We start from the raw sequence: 15,421 nt of genomic DNA, 5'->3' as shown, positions 1-15,421 counted from the left end.
TGCTGGCACTTTCAAGGGAGAAATGCTAAATTTTGGGACTTTCCAGCCCTCAAAATGCTTGCATTGAGTGCTGTCCTGCTGTCCTCCTTGTCCCTGCTGCTGCAGACCTCACGCTCCACCCTTCCCACTCTGGGTAGCACAGGAGTTTGGTATCTATAGTAGCAGTTGTGCTCCAAGGATGAAGCGAAGCTGTCAGCAACCCCTGACAAAGGAGGGCTGTTGAGTGCCCTGTGGTGGCAGGTGCCCAGTTGCCACTATACGATACCAGATGACAAATCTAAAACTTCTCACCCACAAGTCAGACACAAGGATCACATCACGCACTTCCTGACAATGAAAGCCTCCGGTTTAGTTGACATTTTGCTGTACCACAGGAGCAGGACTTGGAGCCTCCATCCTGAGCTAGCCTGAGTCTGAATGCTTACAGCCTTCATGTCTCACAGGGTAGCATGAGAAGGCTGGGGGTCTCCAGCACTGGGCTGAAAAAACCCTGATCTGTCTAATCTAACCCTAATCCATGGGACTTCTGCCATTCTTAGATCAAGTCTCTGTTAGCAGAGGGAGAGTTTACAGGAGAATTTCACCTGGTGTTAGGCATCATTGGCAGTGCATGCATTTTCCCAGAGTAGATGCGTAGATGTGCAGTAATCACGGGGAGGGAGGTATATCCAAAAGGGAACGTAAGCTTTGCCCTCCATAGTGTCTGCATGGGTACTGCTGTGTTTTGTGCAGGTTTTCAAAAATTTTGAGGCTTACAGGCTGTGATAGTTTGGTGTGTGTGTGGGGAGGGGGGGATGTATGTGCAAACACCAGAGGCGTGGCTGTAATTCCTTTGAAATCTGAAGCTGCCAAAAGGTGCCTGCGTAGGTAGGCCTTTGCCTGATGCCTCTCTTAATCTGAGAGAAACTCTGCTGTTCTCCATCAGTGCTTGAGGGGAAAGTTGTGAGGTGTGATTTCAGGGCATATGTGGATCTGTTCATCCTGAGCAATGCATTTTAAGAGTTGCAGCAAATAGTATAAAGAAACCTGTAGGTATTACATTAGACCAGCTGAACCTAACTTTACTTTTAAGTTTTATTCAGAAGCATCACATAGCAAGTAAACTTCAAAATCTAAGTTTAGTTACAAACTAGTTGTTTCTTATTTTTTTTTTCCAGTCCCCTTTTGCTTTCTTTTACGACCACATGAAACTTGAGAAGCCATCTAAAGCTAAATCATTTAGTGGAGTTGGGCAATTCCCAAGTGTCCAACAAGAAGGCCTGGTTTAGGCTGCGATGGCCACTGTCATTCCTGGTGATTTGTCAGAAGTAAGAGATACCCAGAAAGTCCCTTCAGGGAAACGTAAGCGTGGTGAAACCAAACCAAGAAAAAACTTTCCTTGCCAACTGTGTGACAAGGCCTTTAACAGTGTTGAGAAATTAAAGGTTCACTCATACTCTCACACAGGAGAGAGGCCCTACAAGTGCACACAACAAGACTGCACCAAGGCCTTTGTTTCTAAGTACAAATTACTAAGGTATTAAACTCTATTTATCTTTCAGATTATATTATCTATTTTATGTTGGCCGTGTTAAGCCGTGTAAAAGTATATATTTCTGTACACCTTCAGCTGATTGCAGAGAGGATGTGTTAATTAAAGTAGCTATTGGATTGTTTCTAGAATTCTAAATTACCTAAGTTTGCAAGCTAATGTCTTTGATTTTGTTTCTTAATTTGTTTTCTGCTTTTGTTTTCCGTTTGTTTGTTTTTGTTTTGTTTTGTTTCATTTTTAATGAGCGTAGAGTTTTCATTTGTATAAGGAATTGTCACAAGAAAAAGAGTATGGACTGAAAGTTCTTTGGCTATGGACTTTTACACGAGTACTTTCATACTTGCCCATATACCCCTGTTACCGTAGCTAAGACCCACCAAAACTAAAGTGTCAATTTAAGAGAAATGGCTCGCGTTTTGCTATATTTAAATTTGTCAAACTGTCTTTGTAGTGTCATGCTTTCAGTTAAAAGGTTCTGTTGCAAAGCAGCCCTTAGTGTAGTATTTAGCTGCCATTAAAAAATGAGCACGTGTGTTTTTTGATCAAAATAATTACTTACAGAATATATCTGTGTTTAAAGGCATATGGCTACTCATTCTCCTGAGAAAACCCACAAGTGTAATTATTGTGAGAAAATGTTTCACCGAAAAGATCACCTAAAGAATCACCTACATACACACAATCCCAACAAAGAGGCCTTTAAGTGTGAAGAATGTGGAAAGAACTACAATACCAAGCTTGGGTTCAAACGTCACCTGGCTTTGCATGCTGCAACAAGTGGTGACCTCACCTGTAAGGTATGTTTGCAGACTTTTGAAAGCACAGGAGTGCTGCTAGAGCACCTAAAAACTCATGCAGGCAAGTCATCGGGTGGAGTGAAGGAGAAAAAGCACCAGTGTGAACACTGTGACCGTCGGTTCTACACCCGAAAGGATGTCCGCAGACACATGGTAGTGCACACTGGAAGAAAAGACTTCCTCTGTCAGTACTGTGCACAGAGATTCGGGCGCAAGGATCACCTCACGCGCCACATGAAGAAAAGTCACAACCAAGAACTTCTGAAGGTCAAAACAGAGCCAATGGACCTTCTAGATCCCTTTACCTGCAATGTTTCTGTGCCTATTAAGGATGAGCTGCTTCCAGTGATGTCTTTACCTTCCAGTGAACTGACATCAAAGCCATTTACAAACACTTTGCAATTAAATCTCTACAACACTCAGATTCAGTCCATGCAGAGTTCTGCATCTGCACACCAAATGGTTGCCACATCGTTACCATTGGGAATGCCTTGTCCAATAGATATGGAGTCTGTCCACCCTTCTCACCAGCTATCGTTGAAATACCCACTCGGTACTACCTCATACTCAATTTCTATGCCTGAAAAAGAACAGCCATTGAAAGGGGAAATTGAAAGTTACCTAATGGAGTTGCAAAGTGGTATGCCTTCTTCATCCCAGGATTCTCAAGCATCTTCATCAAAACTAGGGCTGGATCCACAAGTAGGGCCACTAGATGATGGGTCTGGGGAAGTTTCCCTTTCCAAGGGCTCCGTTCCTATTAGTGAACCTCTAAATGCCCCATCATTGGACTTTTCTCAGCTGTTCAACTTCATACCTGTAAATGGCCCTCCCTATAATCCTTCTGTTTCAGTGGGAAACCTCGGGATGAGTTATACGCAAGAGGAGGCACATTCTTCTATGACTCAACTCCCACCACAAACCCAGGATCCACAAGATCCTAGCAATAGTATAGGTCTTGGGTCTCTGCACTCATTGTCAGCAGCTTTCACAAGCAGTCTAAGCACAACCACCACCCTACCACGATTTCATCAAGCTTTCCAATAGGATGTACAAAGCTGGCTTGTTAACTGTCTATTTGTAGAAATGCCTTAGGTGACCATTTTTAACTTAGTGCCTACTATAAGACATTATGAATTCTCTGCTTTTGTACAGTACCAATCTCACGAAGCCAGTAAGAAATTTAAATTAACTTTTTTAAAATGTTTTGAAAGTGTTTATTCTCAGCTGTGTTTACTTTGGTTTGTTTTTTTTTAAAACAGTCTCATTGTATTGTTTTCATTTTCACTGCCAATTTACACATTTAAAATGTTCAGTAGAAAGTCATCCCAAGCAAACTCACAACACTCATCCCGTTTTTAAAACTTTTTCAACCATACCAGCTATTCTGTTTTATTGATGGCAGTGGTAGAACTGCCACTTTTACCTTTTAATATATTCTACTATTTGCAAATAATCCATTTAAAATATGTATCACAAGGAATCCTGAGATTTGGGAAAAAAATTCTCCAGTCTGTTTCCAAACAAATCCTCTTTCCAAATGGTGACACATCTGACCTGTTCTATAATGACAAATCTAAATTTTTAAAATGAATATAGAATTCAGTTTTTTCTGAAAACTTGTGTGTGTATATATAGAAGTCCATATATACACATGTACATATATATAGCATTTTGACTTGTATTGAAGTCATTATAAGAGTTGTTAAGAATTTTGCCATTTTCTGGCTTAAATTTTGGTGGCCTGTTATGGATAACAGAAGAAAAAAAATTAGTGTAATTCTCTAAAATTAGGGCTGAACAGAATTTCGACAGAGAATCTCTGCTTGCCTAAATGACATGTTTCAAGTTGAATTTGAAACTGTTGTTGTGTTTTCGTGACGCTGGTATAGGGAAACAGGCAAAATGAATGGCTGATCTTGAAATATAAAAGTGTTGTAATGTAGTAATGCAGAAATTTTGTCGCAGTTTTTGTTTTGATTCTTAACTTGCTGTTTTCTTCTCTTTAGTAGCATAGAAAGAGTACTGCATAGGAACCTTCCAGTAGTGTGTTCTCGTTTGTAGGCATCAGTCTTCTCCTCGCTGCCACCACCAAAGGGTGGATCAAGTCCAGCCAGAAAGTGTGTACCTATTTTCACTTCAAAACTAGTGAGCAGTCAGAAAGTGAATGTAAATTTGCAACTACCAGTTTGTTTTGTTTTGTTTTTATTGGAGTGATCTTTTCAGTTGTGTTACATGGTGTGTTATGTCCTCCTAAGCAACAAGTTAGATGTTAATCACACTTTCTACACCTGGGTACTTGGTTAGGGACTTTTTGCCCATTGCCAAGATTTAAAGACAGGACTCTTAGGAGTGAAGTAAAAGCATATTGCTTACACCACTTTTACCTAATGCAATATATATTCTATTCCCCAACCCCTAATAACCAAAAGAGGAAAAAAAAACCTAAAAAACAACCAACCCTGTGATGCATAAAAGCAAACTAGATTTGCTGTAATTGAACAATAACGTTATTTTCCTTGTCATTTTTGTACAAGGAATTAAAAAACGGAAATTGAGTACATTAGTATCTCTCAAACTATGAATAATGAGAATTCATACAAGGTTTTAAGTGGTTAAACTAAATATACTTCACAGAAACAAAAGTTGCTCCCATTTAAGGAGCTCATGCTCCAGATGTTTTATCAGTAGCTCCTACTGGTTTTTTTAATGCTAGGAGCAATATGCAGGTGTAGTTTTACTATTTTATACATATGTGTATTTAAATTTTATTACTGAAAAATAACATTTTTATAAATGTGTTTGTGTTCCAAAGGCATTAAAATAAGGATATATTAATAAGGAAAATACCTTCTGAAATTCTGCAAACTACTCCTAGATTTTGGTTTTAGGAGCACGTTATCTCAAAGTGGACGTTTAGCTCTGCTTCACGACTGCTTCCTCTGGTTTCTGTGAAACAGATTGCTCGCTTGCTTACATCTTTAGTTGAATGACTTGTTCAATATTGCTTTTTTTCCATTCACCTTTCTAAAGGAAAGAAAAACACAGATGAACAGAGCACAAGCTGAATGCAACCGAATGTAGCTCTAATTTACATGAACGACTGTAACACATCTAAGAAAAACTTGGATTTATTCTCAATCCTTTTAATCTGAGATGAAGATAAATGGACTTAATTCCTCCAGTGGGTTATGTCCCATGTAGAGCCGAGCATCTGCAACTCTCCCTGCTGCAGAGGAAAGCTGCAGGTGCTTGGCATCCTGCAGCTGGCCCAGCAGTGTGGCCGGGCAGCGCTGTCCTCCCTGGGCAGCCTGTGGCACACAAATTTCCAGTCTGGAGCCACTTGTTATCGGCCCCAGCTGCTGAAAGACTTCGTGAAAACCAAAACCCACAGACACTTTGCCAACACCCGTTTCTTAGTGCGTAGCCAGAACCCTTACTACCTTGTTTGTGCCTTAGCTTCCTGAAAAGGGATTGACATTTCACTTGGAGTTAGATGTACATTTCACTTGAGAAATAGAGACCTCAGACAAGATATTGAACCTCATTCAGTCAGGGTTTCAGTGGGTGGCTGCACCCAGAGTGTTTGCCGCTGAACTAGGATGTAGGGTAACATGGAAGCAGACTGACCCTTAAAGCAATACCAACACCACCAGAGTGCTTTTGAGCATCACTTAGGCAGAGTCACTATTGGCCACTACTAAACCATCAGTTTTTAAAACCCATTTTCTTGATTGCCCATGGATTCTTGGTGGGAGGGGGGAGGGCTGGCTGATCATGCACCACTCTTTGTGCAACTTCTAAACTTCTAGTAAGGTTGTTTTGTTGTTGTTTTTTTTTAAATATATATATTTTTGTGTACTTGTTGCTTGTGCTTTATTTAGTAGTAAATTGTGGAATAGAGTGATTTATTGTTAATTTGGCAGTAGCGGTTTTTAAAAACCATATACTGACTGAAACATGAGCCAGAGCTGATTGCTTTATTAAGCTAATAATGAATGTTAAGAGTACATATTTTCAGGATCATTTGCCTAGTGAGCTAAACTTGTATTATAGGCCAATATTTTTTAAAATAAAGCTTGGTCAACCTCTATGTTACACATATTACAAGATATAGCACTTTCAAAAAGAAAACCTAAACCTTTTAAGAAAATTTCTTACAGGTTATGCTTTTTATTATAAAACCTTTTATTATAATTTGTTTCAAGTGCCATTAGATTACATATATGTAGGCCTTTGGTATAATGCTTTGTGTACAAAATGGTAGACATTGTAATTTTAAACAGGTACATTTTTACAGTGTTTTCTTATCAATTTGCTATATTGCACAGAACCAGTGTGTCTTTCTTAAGGGTTTTACAATGGTTTTTACTAGGTTTACATGTTTCAAACTACACTGTCTTCTACTGCCATTTTGAATACCAGTCAAAAACAATTAGGAGTTTGTCCTCACCGTTTGCAAACTGTCTTCTGGAGTTCTTGATGATAAACTTTGTCAAAAATATTTAACATGCAGTATTTGATACAGTTTTTTTTTATCACATCCTATCATCGCTATGCTGCTGTCTGAAGTTAACTTTGGGCCTGATCCTGCATTCGTAAATGCTGTGGGGATCCTGCATCCTTTGTTATGTCTGTCTCATACACTGGTTTAGCAGCTTCTCCTGTATTCTTCTCAGTCTATAGATAAACCTCTGAAATATATGTACTTATCTGGTATGTAGTAAACCATTATAGGCTTAGCTGCCCATCCTGCTTCCCCCCAGTGTACAGTTTAAACCACAGCTTACTTAGCATCATGCTCAACTTACAAGTAATGCCACAGTAGTTCAAAATGTGTTTGGGTAGTCCCAAAGCTTTTATGCAATAAGGGTGTCTTACTTTTGTTGGAAGGCAGTGTCTTTTGATAACAGTTATCTAGCCCTGGAAGTGACACAGAACTATTGCTAATCATATGTAAACACTTTTCAGTATAAGCTTCAGTGGTACAGTTGAACCAGAGTGAATGTTTATCTCCTCAGAAACACTCCTGCAATATTGTTATATTGGATCATGCTGCTAATGTAACTTGGGATACAACTCCTCTCATGGTGCTACAAACCTCCCTGTCTCATTCAGATGTATTTTTACCCATAGAAAAAAAAGGACTATACTAGACTTATAGTTGTATGATATATTTTTATACTGTGACTTAATTTGTCATTAATGAACTTTTGTGCAACACCACAATGTATTCATATGCACTTGCAAAAGTAAAATTTTGGACATGCAAATTTAAATGCTGACAAGCCCAGCTCTTGTTCACAAAAATAGGTGACTGCTAGTTAATGTTAAATGTGGGCTTTTTATATGGTGTGGAGTGAAGAACATACTATATGTTACTAAAAGCCTTAGACAAAAACTGGGAAGAGTATATTGGTGAATGATGTCACACCCAAACCTGACTCGGATTGCTGAAATTATATTTTTAGCTAGTGGAAAAATTGTTCGGACTTGTATGCTAAAATGTTTTTAATGATAAAAGTTTTGAGTCAGAAAAAAATGGAGAAAAAAAAAGAACACAGAAAACCCTGCATTCCAGACTGAATTTGTATATGTTTCTTGCATTTACAATTTGCTATCCTGTGATATGGGAAATTGAGTTGCTTATCATGTATATGTACTTTAAAATGTATTCACAAACTACTGTTGTATTTGTATAAAATATAGACAAAAAGATTGCATATATATTTTTGTGTATAAGCTCTGTAAAATAGCAATCACGTTATGAAGCTGCAGCAGAACTTCATTTTAAACATTCACATCCAAAGAAACAGACTATTTATTGTCCACATACCCTGATTATAAAATATACCTTGCTGCTATTAAACAATAGTGCTGCAGCTTCTTGTGGCCTACAGTGTTATGTTTGCTGTACAAAAATATGTGAACTCCACAAAATATATCAATAAAATTACAGAATGGTTTTAGTTAATGAATAACTTATGCCTGGCATTTCAGTAGATAATCTTGATCTGCATGTTTGGGATTGCAAGAAGTAATTACAGAGTCCATCCAGTTTTGCTGGGAGTAGTTTGCAAAGGCATAACTGTCTTTATAATGTATGGCTGGTAAAATGTCAGTTTTTCAGAAAATCTTAAGGCATAAATATCTGCGTTTCATGATTTGACCAAGGAACAAATGGGATGATGCTACTCTGTCTGTGACAAGACAGATCTGAAGGAAGCAATTGAGCTTTCCATCAAATTGCACTTTGAAACACTCTGAGATACTGGAAGGTAAGTATGGGGTATCCATTCCTTTGGAACACATAGGTGATTCCCCATCATTTCAGATCAGTGCAAGTCTCATACATCGTTTGTTGTAGTTTGCAGGACAAACTTTGAGGGTGTGCCATGTGCTAGACACAGCATGTGGGATGTCTCTCTGCAGTATTTCCAGGAGAAACTCTGTTGCTTTGATACCATGGATGATCCCATAGATGCCTGTCTGGCCTGGCACTGACTTCTGAAGAAGCCAGGCTGATGCCTGGGGAAGAGATGCCTCACAGCCAGACAAGCAGCCTGCACACAACTGCAGAAAGTTACCTCTGCTCATTCCACAGGTGTTCCCTAGCATAGACTGTGGGCCAGGAAAGTAAAAGAGTAGCATTTCACATTTCATTGCTTTTCAGAACATATTTTGTTAACATCTTTAGCACTGTCTGGGTTTCCCTGCTTTTGAGTTCCTCTCTTCTCCAAATCTTGGCTTTTTAGGTTCCTTGCTGTAACCCAGCTGGAGAGAAATGATTGTTAGAGAGAGTTGGTGGCTTTCACCTTCTCCACATGCAGACATCTTTCCTTTCCTGTGATCCCTACCCCACTCCTCTGAGCTGACCTATCATTTCTGTGCCGCAGGTTTCTAACTTGTTTGAGAGGGTTGGCCTTGTTATTTTGAGAGTCAAAAGCTCAACACATGCTCTATGATATGAAATACTCTGCAAAACTATTTATAACCACCCACAGACATATACCCCCCACACATACCCCCGAGAGAAAACCACCCCATTCACTGTGTTGCTGTCCTAGCTGGTCTCACCCACTGTAACTGATTTAATATGCCCTCTTTCCAAGCAGATAGCCTCTAGAAATTCCATCATCCTCTGCAATAATTGGAATGGGATTGCACAGATGACATCTGTGTTATACAGAGATCTCTTGATGCAGTCCCTCCAGAATTTCCTTGTTAATTTCAGAGCCAGGGACATCTTCCCTTCTGTCTCTCCTGTAACCACTTCTTTCCAAAACTTGCATAAGAAGGTACAGAAAAATGGTTCTGCAGTATCCTCTATAGCTGGTCTCACTGTCCTCCAGGAGTGGAAGAGGAAGGTTGGTTTGGTTTTCCCCTTCACTTTCCTTCGTTATTTACACCTTCTTTTCCTTTCCATGTACAAGCATGTCCTAGGATGAAAACTGGTTTTTGACAGAGAAATCCAGAACTGATGCAGAGCTACTGCTGGATGAGCAAGAACTGGGCTATTGGCTTTCCTGCTTTGTAAATCAAAACATTCTATAAAATCGGATAGAAATTAAGTCTTCCCAAGTGGCAGCTGCTGTAGTTGGCACAGCAATGATTAGCGATCACACACAGACAGCAAGCAGGACAACAAGATAAATTCTGTTACAAAATTTAGTCTGTACTTAGTAGTTCCAGAAGCATTTTGGAAGATTAACTGGTGCTTATCAGTGTAAGCTGGGGCCTTTAGCAAATAAAGAGCAACACTGTATTTCTGTTTTGAACAACACTGGAGATAATGGTGTTGAAAATGACAGACCCCAGCAGTAGTGTGAAGTTTCAAGTTCCTGCTCATGTGCTATATCCCAGGTAATTCAGTATGAACTTTCTCTACTCCTAATAAAGATTTAACACTTTACCTGGTATTTTTATCTTTCTATACATTTATTTCTTGATTTATTGATCTGCATGTCCTCAAGTAATGAACATTTTCAGAGAAATAAGTATTTGTAAAAAATATAATGAACAATTCTGTTCTTGATTGTCATTGTCATCGCTCAGCCTTTTCTCATTTGGGGATATTTGTATCACAAGATCACCAGCTACAAAGCTGGTTTGCCTGAGAGGGGACTGAAGAGACATCAGCTGCCAGCTGAGCTTTCTGTGAACAAGCCGTGGTAATGCCTGCTGTGGCTGAGCTGGAAATCATTTGAATTGATCCCTTGATATTTTACCCGTGAGGCTGATTCTCACTGTTGCACTGAACTGCCACATACAAAGAATGGTTTAGTGCCACTTTCATGTGTCAGATCTCTGTTTGATGTGTGCTAAGTAGTGCAGAAAACCTGAAGAGTCACAGTTCCTAAAAATCAGTATCTTGCTTAAAACTCTGGTGAATGTTTTGTATGCACATGTATGTGTGCATGCATGTATGCATGGGAAAGTAATCCAAGCTGGAAAAGTTTCAGGCTTTTTTCATTTTGGTTTCCTCCAAAATGTTTAAGTCTAAAGTGTTTGTGTTTTACAAATCCAAAGTGAATCATATTGTTTATTAAGGTATCCCCAAGTTAACACGGTGTGTGGTTTCCCAGGCAAGCTGGCAGAGCTTCTTCCAACTACTCGATTAATCTGTGAGAGACAGCAGTTTATCTAAAGGGTGCACAGACTCCAATGAGGAAGGTGTTTGTCAGCTCTCCTTGTGTAGTCCTAGATACAATTTCAGCAGAAAAGCTCTATAGGCTGTGCCTCTGAAATTAGACTCAACTCTGGCTTATTGGCTTTTGTGTTAAATTGATACACACACATAGTCATGGGTAAATCCTTAAAGTTCCTTCACAAGTACTTATATTGAAAATAAAAATAAAATGGTTATGGTTTAGGGGCATACTATAAGTGGGCAACATCTAAGCAGTAACATAAGACTATCAAATATCAAACATTCATGACAAATAAACACAGACTAAAGTCCCAAACTTTCTTAAGTCTCACCTGAAAATTGTCTCCTTTTATTTTGTCAGTGTTTGACTCCTTACACCAGTGAAGTATTACAGGGTTGCCCCTTAGCTCATATGCTCTGTTTGGCTTGGGCTGAATTCAGCAGTGTTTTTACAGGAAGCTTCTGCTTACTCACTGAAAGCCTTGCAATAATGTATTTGAATTGTATGACCCATTTTAATGGTGGGGTTAAAACCTTTTGACTTAAGGCAACCTCTGAGAATTTGCTGTGCCCCACCAGAGTACCCAGGCCACCACTTCAGAGCCGCCAAATTTAGCTGATTCTCTTGCCTCTACCCCTCTACAACCCTCCAAAGAGGTGGTGTTTGCAGGAAGCCACCACATTTGCTATGGCACTGTATTTAATATACATCCCAGAGCTGGGTGTGATCTGTGTTAATGGGATTGTGCAAGCTGCTGGGAGAGACTCACCCCTTTAGGCATCAGTCTAGGCATCAGCATTAAATCCATGTACCTGGCAAAGCAGCAGCCTCCCAGTGCTCAACTTAGTTCTAACATTACCCCCCTAGGTCCTTTGCTGTACATGATTAATTTCGCTCATTAAGCATTGAAGCTGTTTCCTAGTCCTTAAGCTACAAGTCTGAAATTCCTCCACTATATTTGGCATCTCCCTGTACCCCGCCAAGTCAGCTTTGCTGCAGGGGCAAGACTGCAAAACCAGTCTTGGACAATTTGGCTGAAAATACTGCACAAGGTGCCTGCCACGTGGCAGCAGTCAACCTGCCAGGATAGGGTTTGGTCTTTGCATGGCCAGAAAATTCTGCTGTCAGTGAGAGCCTGCAGTTTACATTTCATTATCTTTATCCCTAAGTTTGGATTCTTTTAGCTCATCACAAGGTGCTAATTTGAAATTGTAGTATTAATCTACAGCAGCAGGTCTCAGATTGTTATCCCTGGTCCACCTTGGTCACTGAGCCCCCGGTAAATTAGCTGTGAAACCTCACCTGCCTTCCCAGTGCCTCCCGTTAAAACCTCAGTGTGATCAGGTAAGAAGAGCCTTTGCTTCATGCTCTTGAACACATGGAGTAACCTTAGTGTGAAGGGAAAAAAGCATCAAACAGCTGTTTGGCAATGTGTGTTTGAAACTTGATCTTATTATTTATAAACTAGGGTTTAACCTTTTAAAATGTTTATTATTATTATGTCTCAGCAGTAAAACAGCATCACAGTTCTTGCAGATGTATTTTTTCTTTGCATTTGGGTTTGCCTTTCACTGCTTTAATGAAAACTTGCTTGTATTTGTGGTTCCAAGGTGTCATTTATCTCACCAAAACAGCCAAACTCTGAAACATGAACTGGATTCTTTTCTGTCTTGTTCTTGTAGGGAAAAAAAAAAGAAAGAAAAAGAAAAAGAAAAAAACAAGTTGTTAATCAGTGGCCTATCTTCAGAGCAAGCCTCTGTAGGGACTGGCTCCAGACAATGCTATCACTTACACCTGTGCAATTGATCATATCAGAATTCCTTTCAGGCAACTCTGAATATCATTTGAGGTCTATGAGGTGTGGTCAGAAGCAGCACTTGGACTATGAAACTCTGTGCAGGAGGAGAATGTGGGTTCATCATCAAATCCTAAACTGAGATCAGAGAGACTAACAGTAGAAGAAGAAAAAAGAAAACTTGGTTTCAAACAGAGAAGAAAACCTCTCAGAAGTCACTAAGCGACAGGCTGTGGAACTGTCTTGCTTTGAGTAGGACTGTAATTTAAGTACTGAAGAGCTACACTTGGCTCCTTTAGCAAGGTTACAAAGTAACCTATTAGAAACACAATGCTACCTCTGTGTTGCAAAGCAGTTCTTGGAAGCCTCTGGATAGCCAAGCCTTCAAGGGATTGTTACATAGTACAACCACCAAATGTACAAATAAATTAATCATTGAGGAGAAGTATATAACTATACACTTCTAAACTCTCTGAAGTCAGTTCTGATCCCCAGCCCTGTCCCTCTCCTGTTTTAGACAAAACTGGCTATTAAGCACAAGATGCACCTTGATGGAAACAAAACTGGTGTTTGGTACATGGCCCGTGTTGTGCTGGGTTACATCCACACCAGCCCTTTAAGGCCCTTGGTATCGGGTCTGATTTCTCCTGTTCAGTGACCAAACAAACAGCAGCAGTAACTAAGAACAATGGCAAACAAAAGGTTTCTATATTCCTGATATGCCAGTGAAATATGAATGGGGGAACCAAGTGAGATCTGTATTCCTTCTCATCCAGAGGCACAGACTAGATGGGGCAGCTGGTGCAGCACTGGGTGCACAGGTATGTTTTACTTGCAGAAATGCAACATACAAGTTTGGAACAAACCCATTGATGCTGCAGTTTATTGTAGCTGTGACATACTGGAGCCCATGGGACACAGACTGTGTGCTTCCCCCCTGTCCCTTGTAAAAGCTCCTATTGCACTCTGTACTGGTGACTTCTGGTTCCTACAGCTTCCTTTTCCCTCGTGGAAAAGGCAGTGCAATGGGAACAGTGTGGTTGGAGGCTGCTGTGGGTTGCCCTGGGGAAGGGTGGCCAGGAGGGAAGGGGCAGTGTGTCCCCAGCAGCCCTACTCCCCTCTGCAGGTGGCTCCCCAGCCTGCAGTAAAGCCAGAGCCAAATGGGCCCATGAAGTTTAACATGGACATCCTGCAGCAATTGTGGCTCCTGGGAAGTCACTGGGCCAAATCACCAATGGATTACAGGAAAATGGTGTTCATTAAGAATAAAAGCCCGCTTGCATTTAAATCAGATTTAATCATATTCACATTGAAAGACTCTGAAGGTTCCCTTCCTTCAGTCCTCAGCTATAAGATTGAGGCAGGACAGTAGTTACGTTGGGGCACTTTACATCCCAGAGAATGCCCCCCTTCCTGTTCAAAAATTCAGTGTATTTCCCAAGAACAATACAACAATGTCTACAATGGCAGGGCAAAACAGAAAGATTTCTGACAGAAAAGGGTAACAAGAAAATAACCTGAAATGGCAGCAAAAGGACAGCTGACAGATGTGGACATGTAATAATAATATGGAAGGTCTGATACAGCCTTTCAAATGAGATTTTAATCAAAGAAATTTGGAAACAGCCCTAATCCTGTCTATTTTATAAACATAGATTTTATTGCTGTTTTATAGCATTCCAAATCATCAGAAAGGCTGCTATAGTTGTTGGCTTAACGGGTCTGTGCTCAGTCTTTTCATCCACACATCCTTCCACCTGTGCCTCTCCACACTCAGCTTTCCCTTTAAACTTCACTGCCACCATAACCTGGTGAAAACAGACTTGGAGAATTTAGAGCAGAAATGTCTTTCTGGTGCTTTTATATGCTGTATGGCACAGAAGCCTGCTGAAGAACCGGAGCCCTACTAGCACTCAGAAAACAGGCATAAAAATCTTTCTTATGTAGCTTCATCCACTTTCTGCAGCTTTTCATTTCCACCACAACTCAGCTGCCTAGAAGACATTCTCTGCAAACATTGGAAATGAAAACTTTACATACAGGCTTAACATCGTAGTGCTGCTCAAGAAAGCAAAGTTAATATCTGTTGTCTCCATTGCTTATTTCACTGCATATTTAAAACCACACTAAAGATCCTCTGGTCCTTCCCCACCCCCAAAACATCCCTGAGTAACTGATGATGAGCCAGAGAAATGCCCCAAAGTGGGGGTAGCAGTAGGATATTTCTTGGCTGGCTCATGCTGTACAATGGGCTGTGGCAGCACCTGATGGGTCCAGGGGCCTCTTGCACTGCCACAGTCCCTTCTGGGAGGGGCCAGGAAAGAGGAGCCTTGTGTTGTCAGGCAGCCCCCTGTGCAGGAACTGTCCCACCCATGGCCCTTGGAGGTCTCTTGGCATCCCTTAGTCTTTGCACTTTCACTTGTTATCAAGTCCTATTAGCACCTGTTCATCTAGATCTTCCCCAGCCTGGTCCATACTGCCAGATGATAACCCACATTCTCCATTCCCACTCAGCTGTGGTCCGAGTTTGTTTCCCTGTGAATTGCTGTGGCAAATTTCTCCTGATTATCCTAAATGTCAGTACTGGGGAAGATCTCTATCACTGATTCACTGAGAGTGATGTCTTTGAGACCCCCTGGTCCAGCTG

At 40.4% G+C, this 15,421-nt stretch overlaps 1 protein-coding gene across 6 annotated transcripts in view; it reads left to right on the top strand.

Annotated features, from left to right (window-relative positions):
- Window positions 1–8,909, top strand: part of PLAG1 (PLAG1 zinc finger) — a 52,756-nt gene extending 43,847 nt beyond the window's left edge. For 4 of the 6 annotated variants that reach the window (XM_030966699.1, XM_030966708.1, XM_030966726.1 and 1 more), the window contains 2 exons: window positions 1,158–1,516; window positions 2,112–8,909. In XM_030966699.1, the coding sequence (XP_030822559.1) occupies window positions 1,275–1,516; window positions 2,112–3,375 (1,506 nt within the window). In that variant the 5' untranslated portion in view covers window positions 1,158–1,274 and the 3' untranslated portion in view covers window positions 3,376–8,909. The remainder of the gene's footprint in view (window positions 1–1,157; window positions 1,517–2,111) is intronic. The other 2 variants (XM_030966734.1, XM_030966743.1) reach the window with 1 other exon arrangement.
- Window positions 8,910–15,421: the final 6,512 nt, after the last annotated feature.

Source organism: Camarhynchus parvulus, chromosome 2 (genome assembly GCF_901933205.1).
Source record: "Camarhynchus parvulus chromosome 2, STF_HiC, whole genome shotgun sequence".
NCBI lineage: Eukaryota > Metazoa > Chordata > Aves > Passeriformes > Thraupidae > Camarhynchus > Camarhynchus parvulus.
This window is presented reverse-complemented; position numbering and strand designations above follow the sequence as displayed.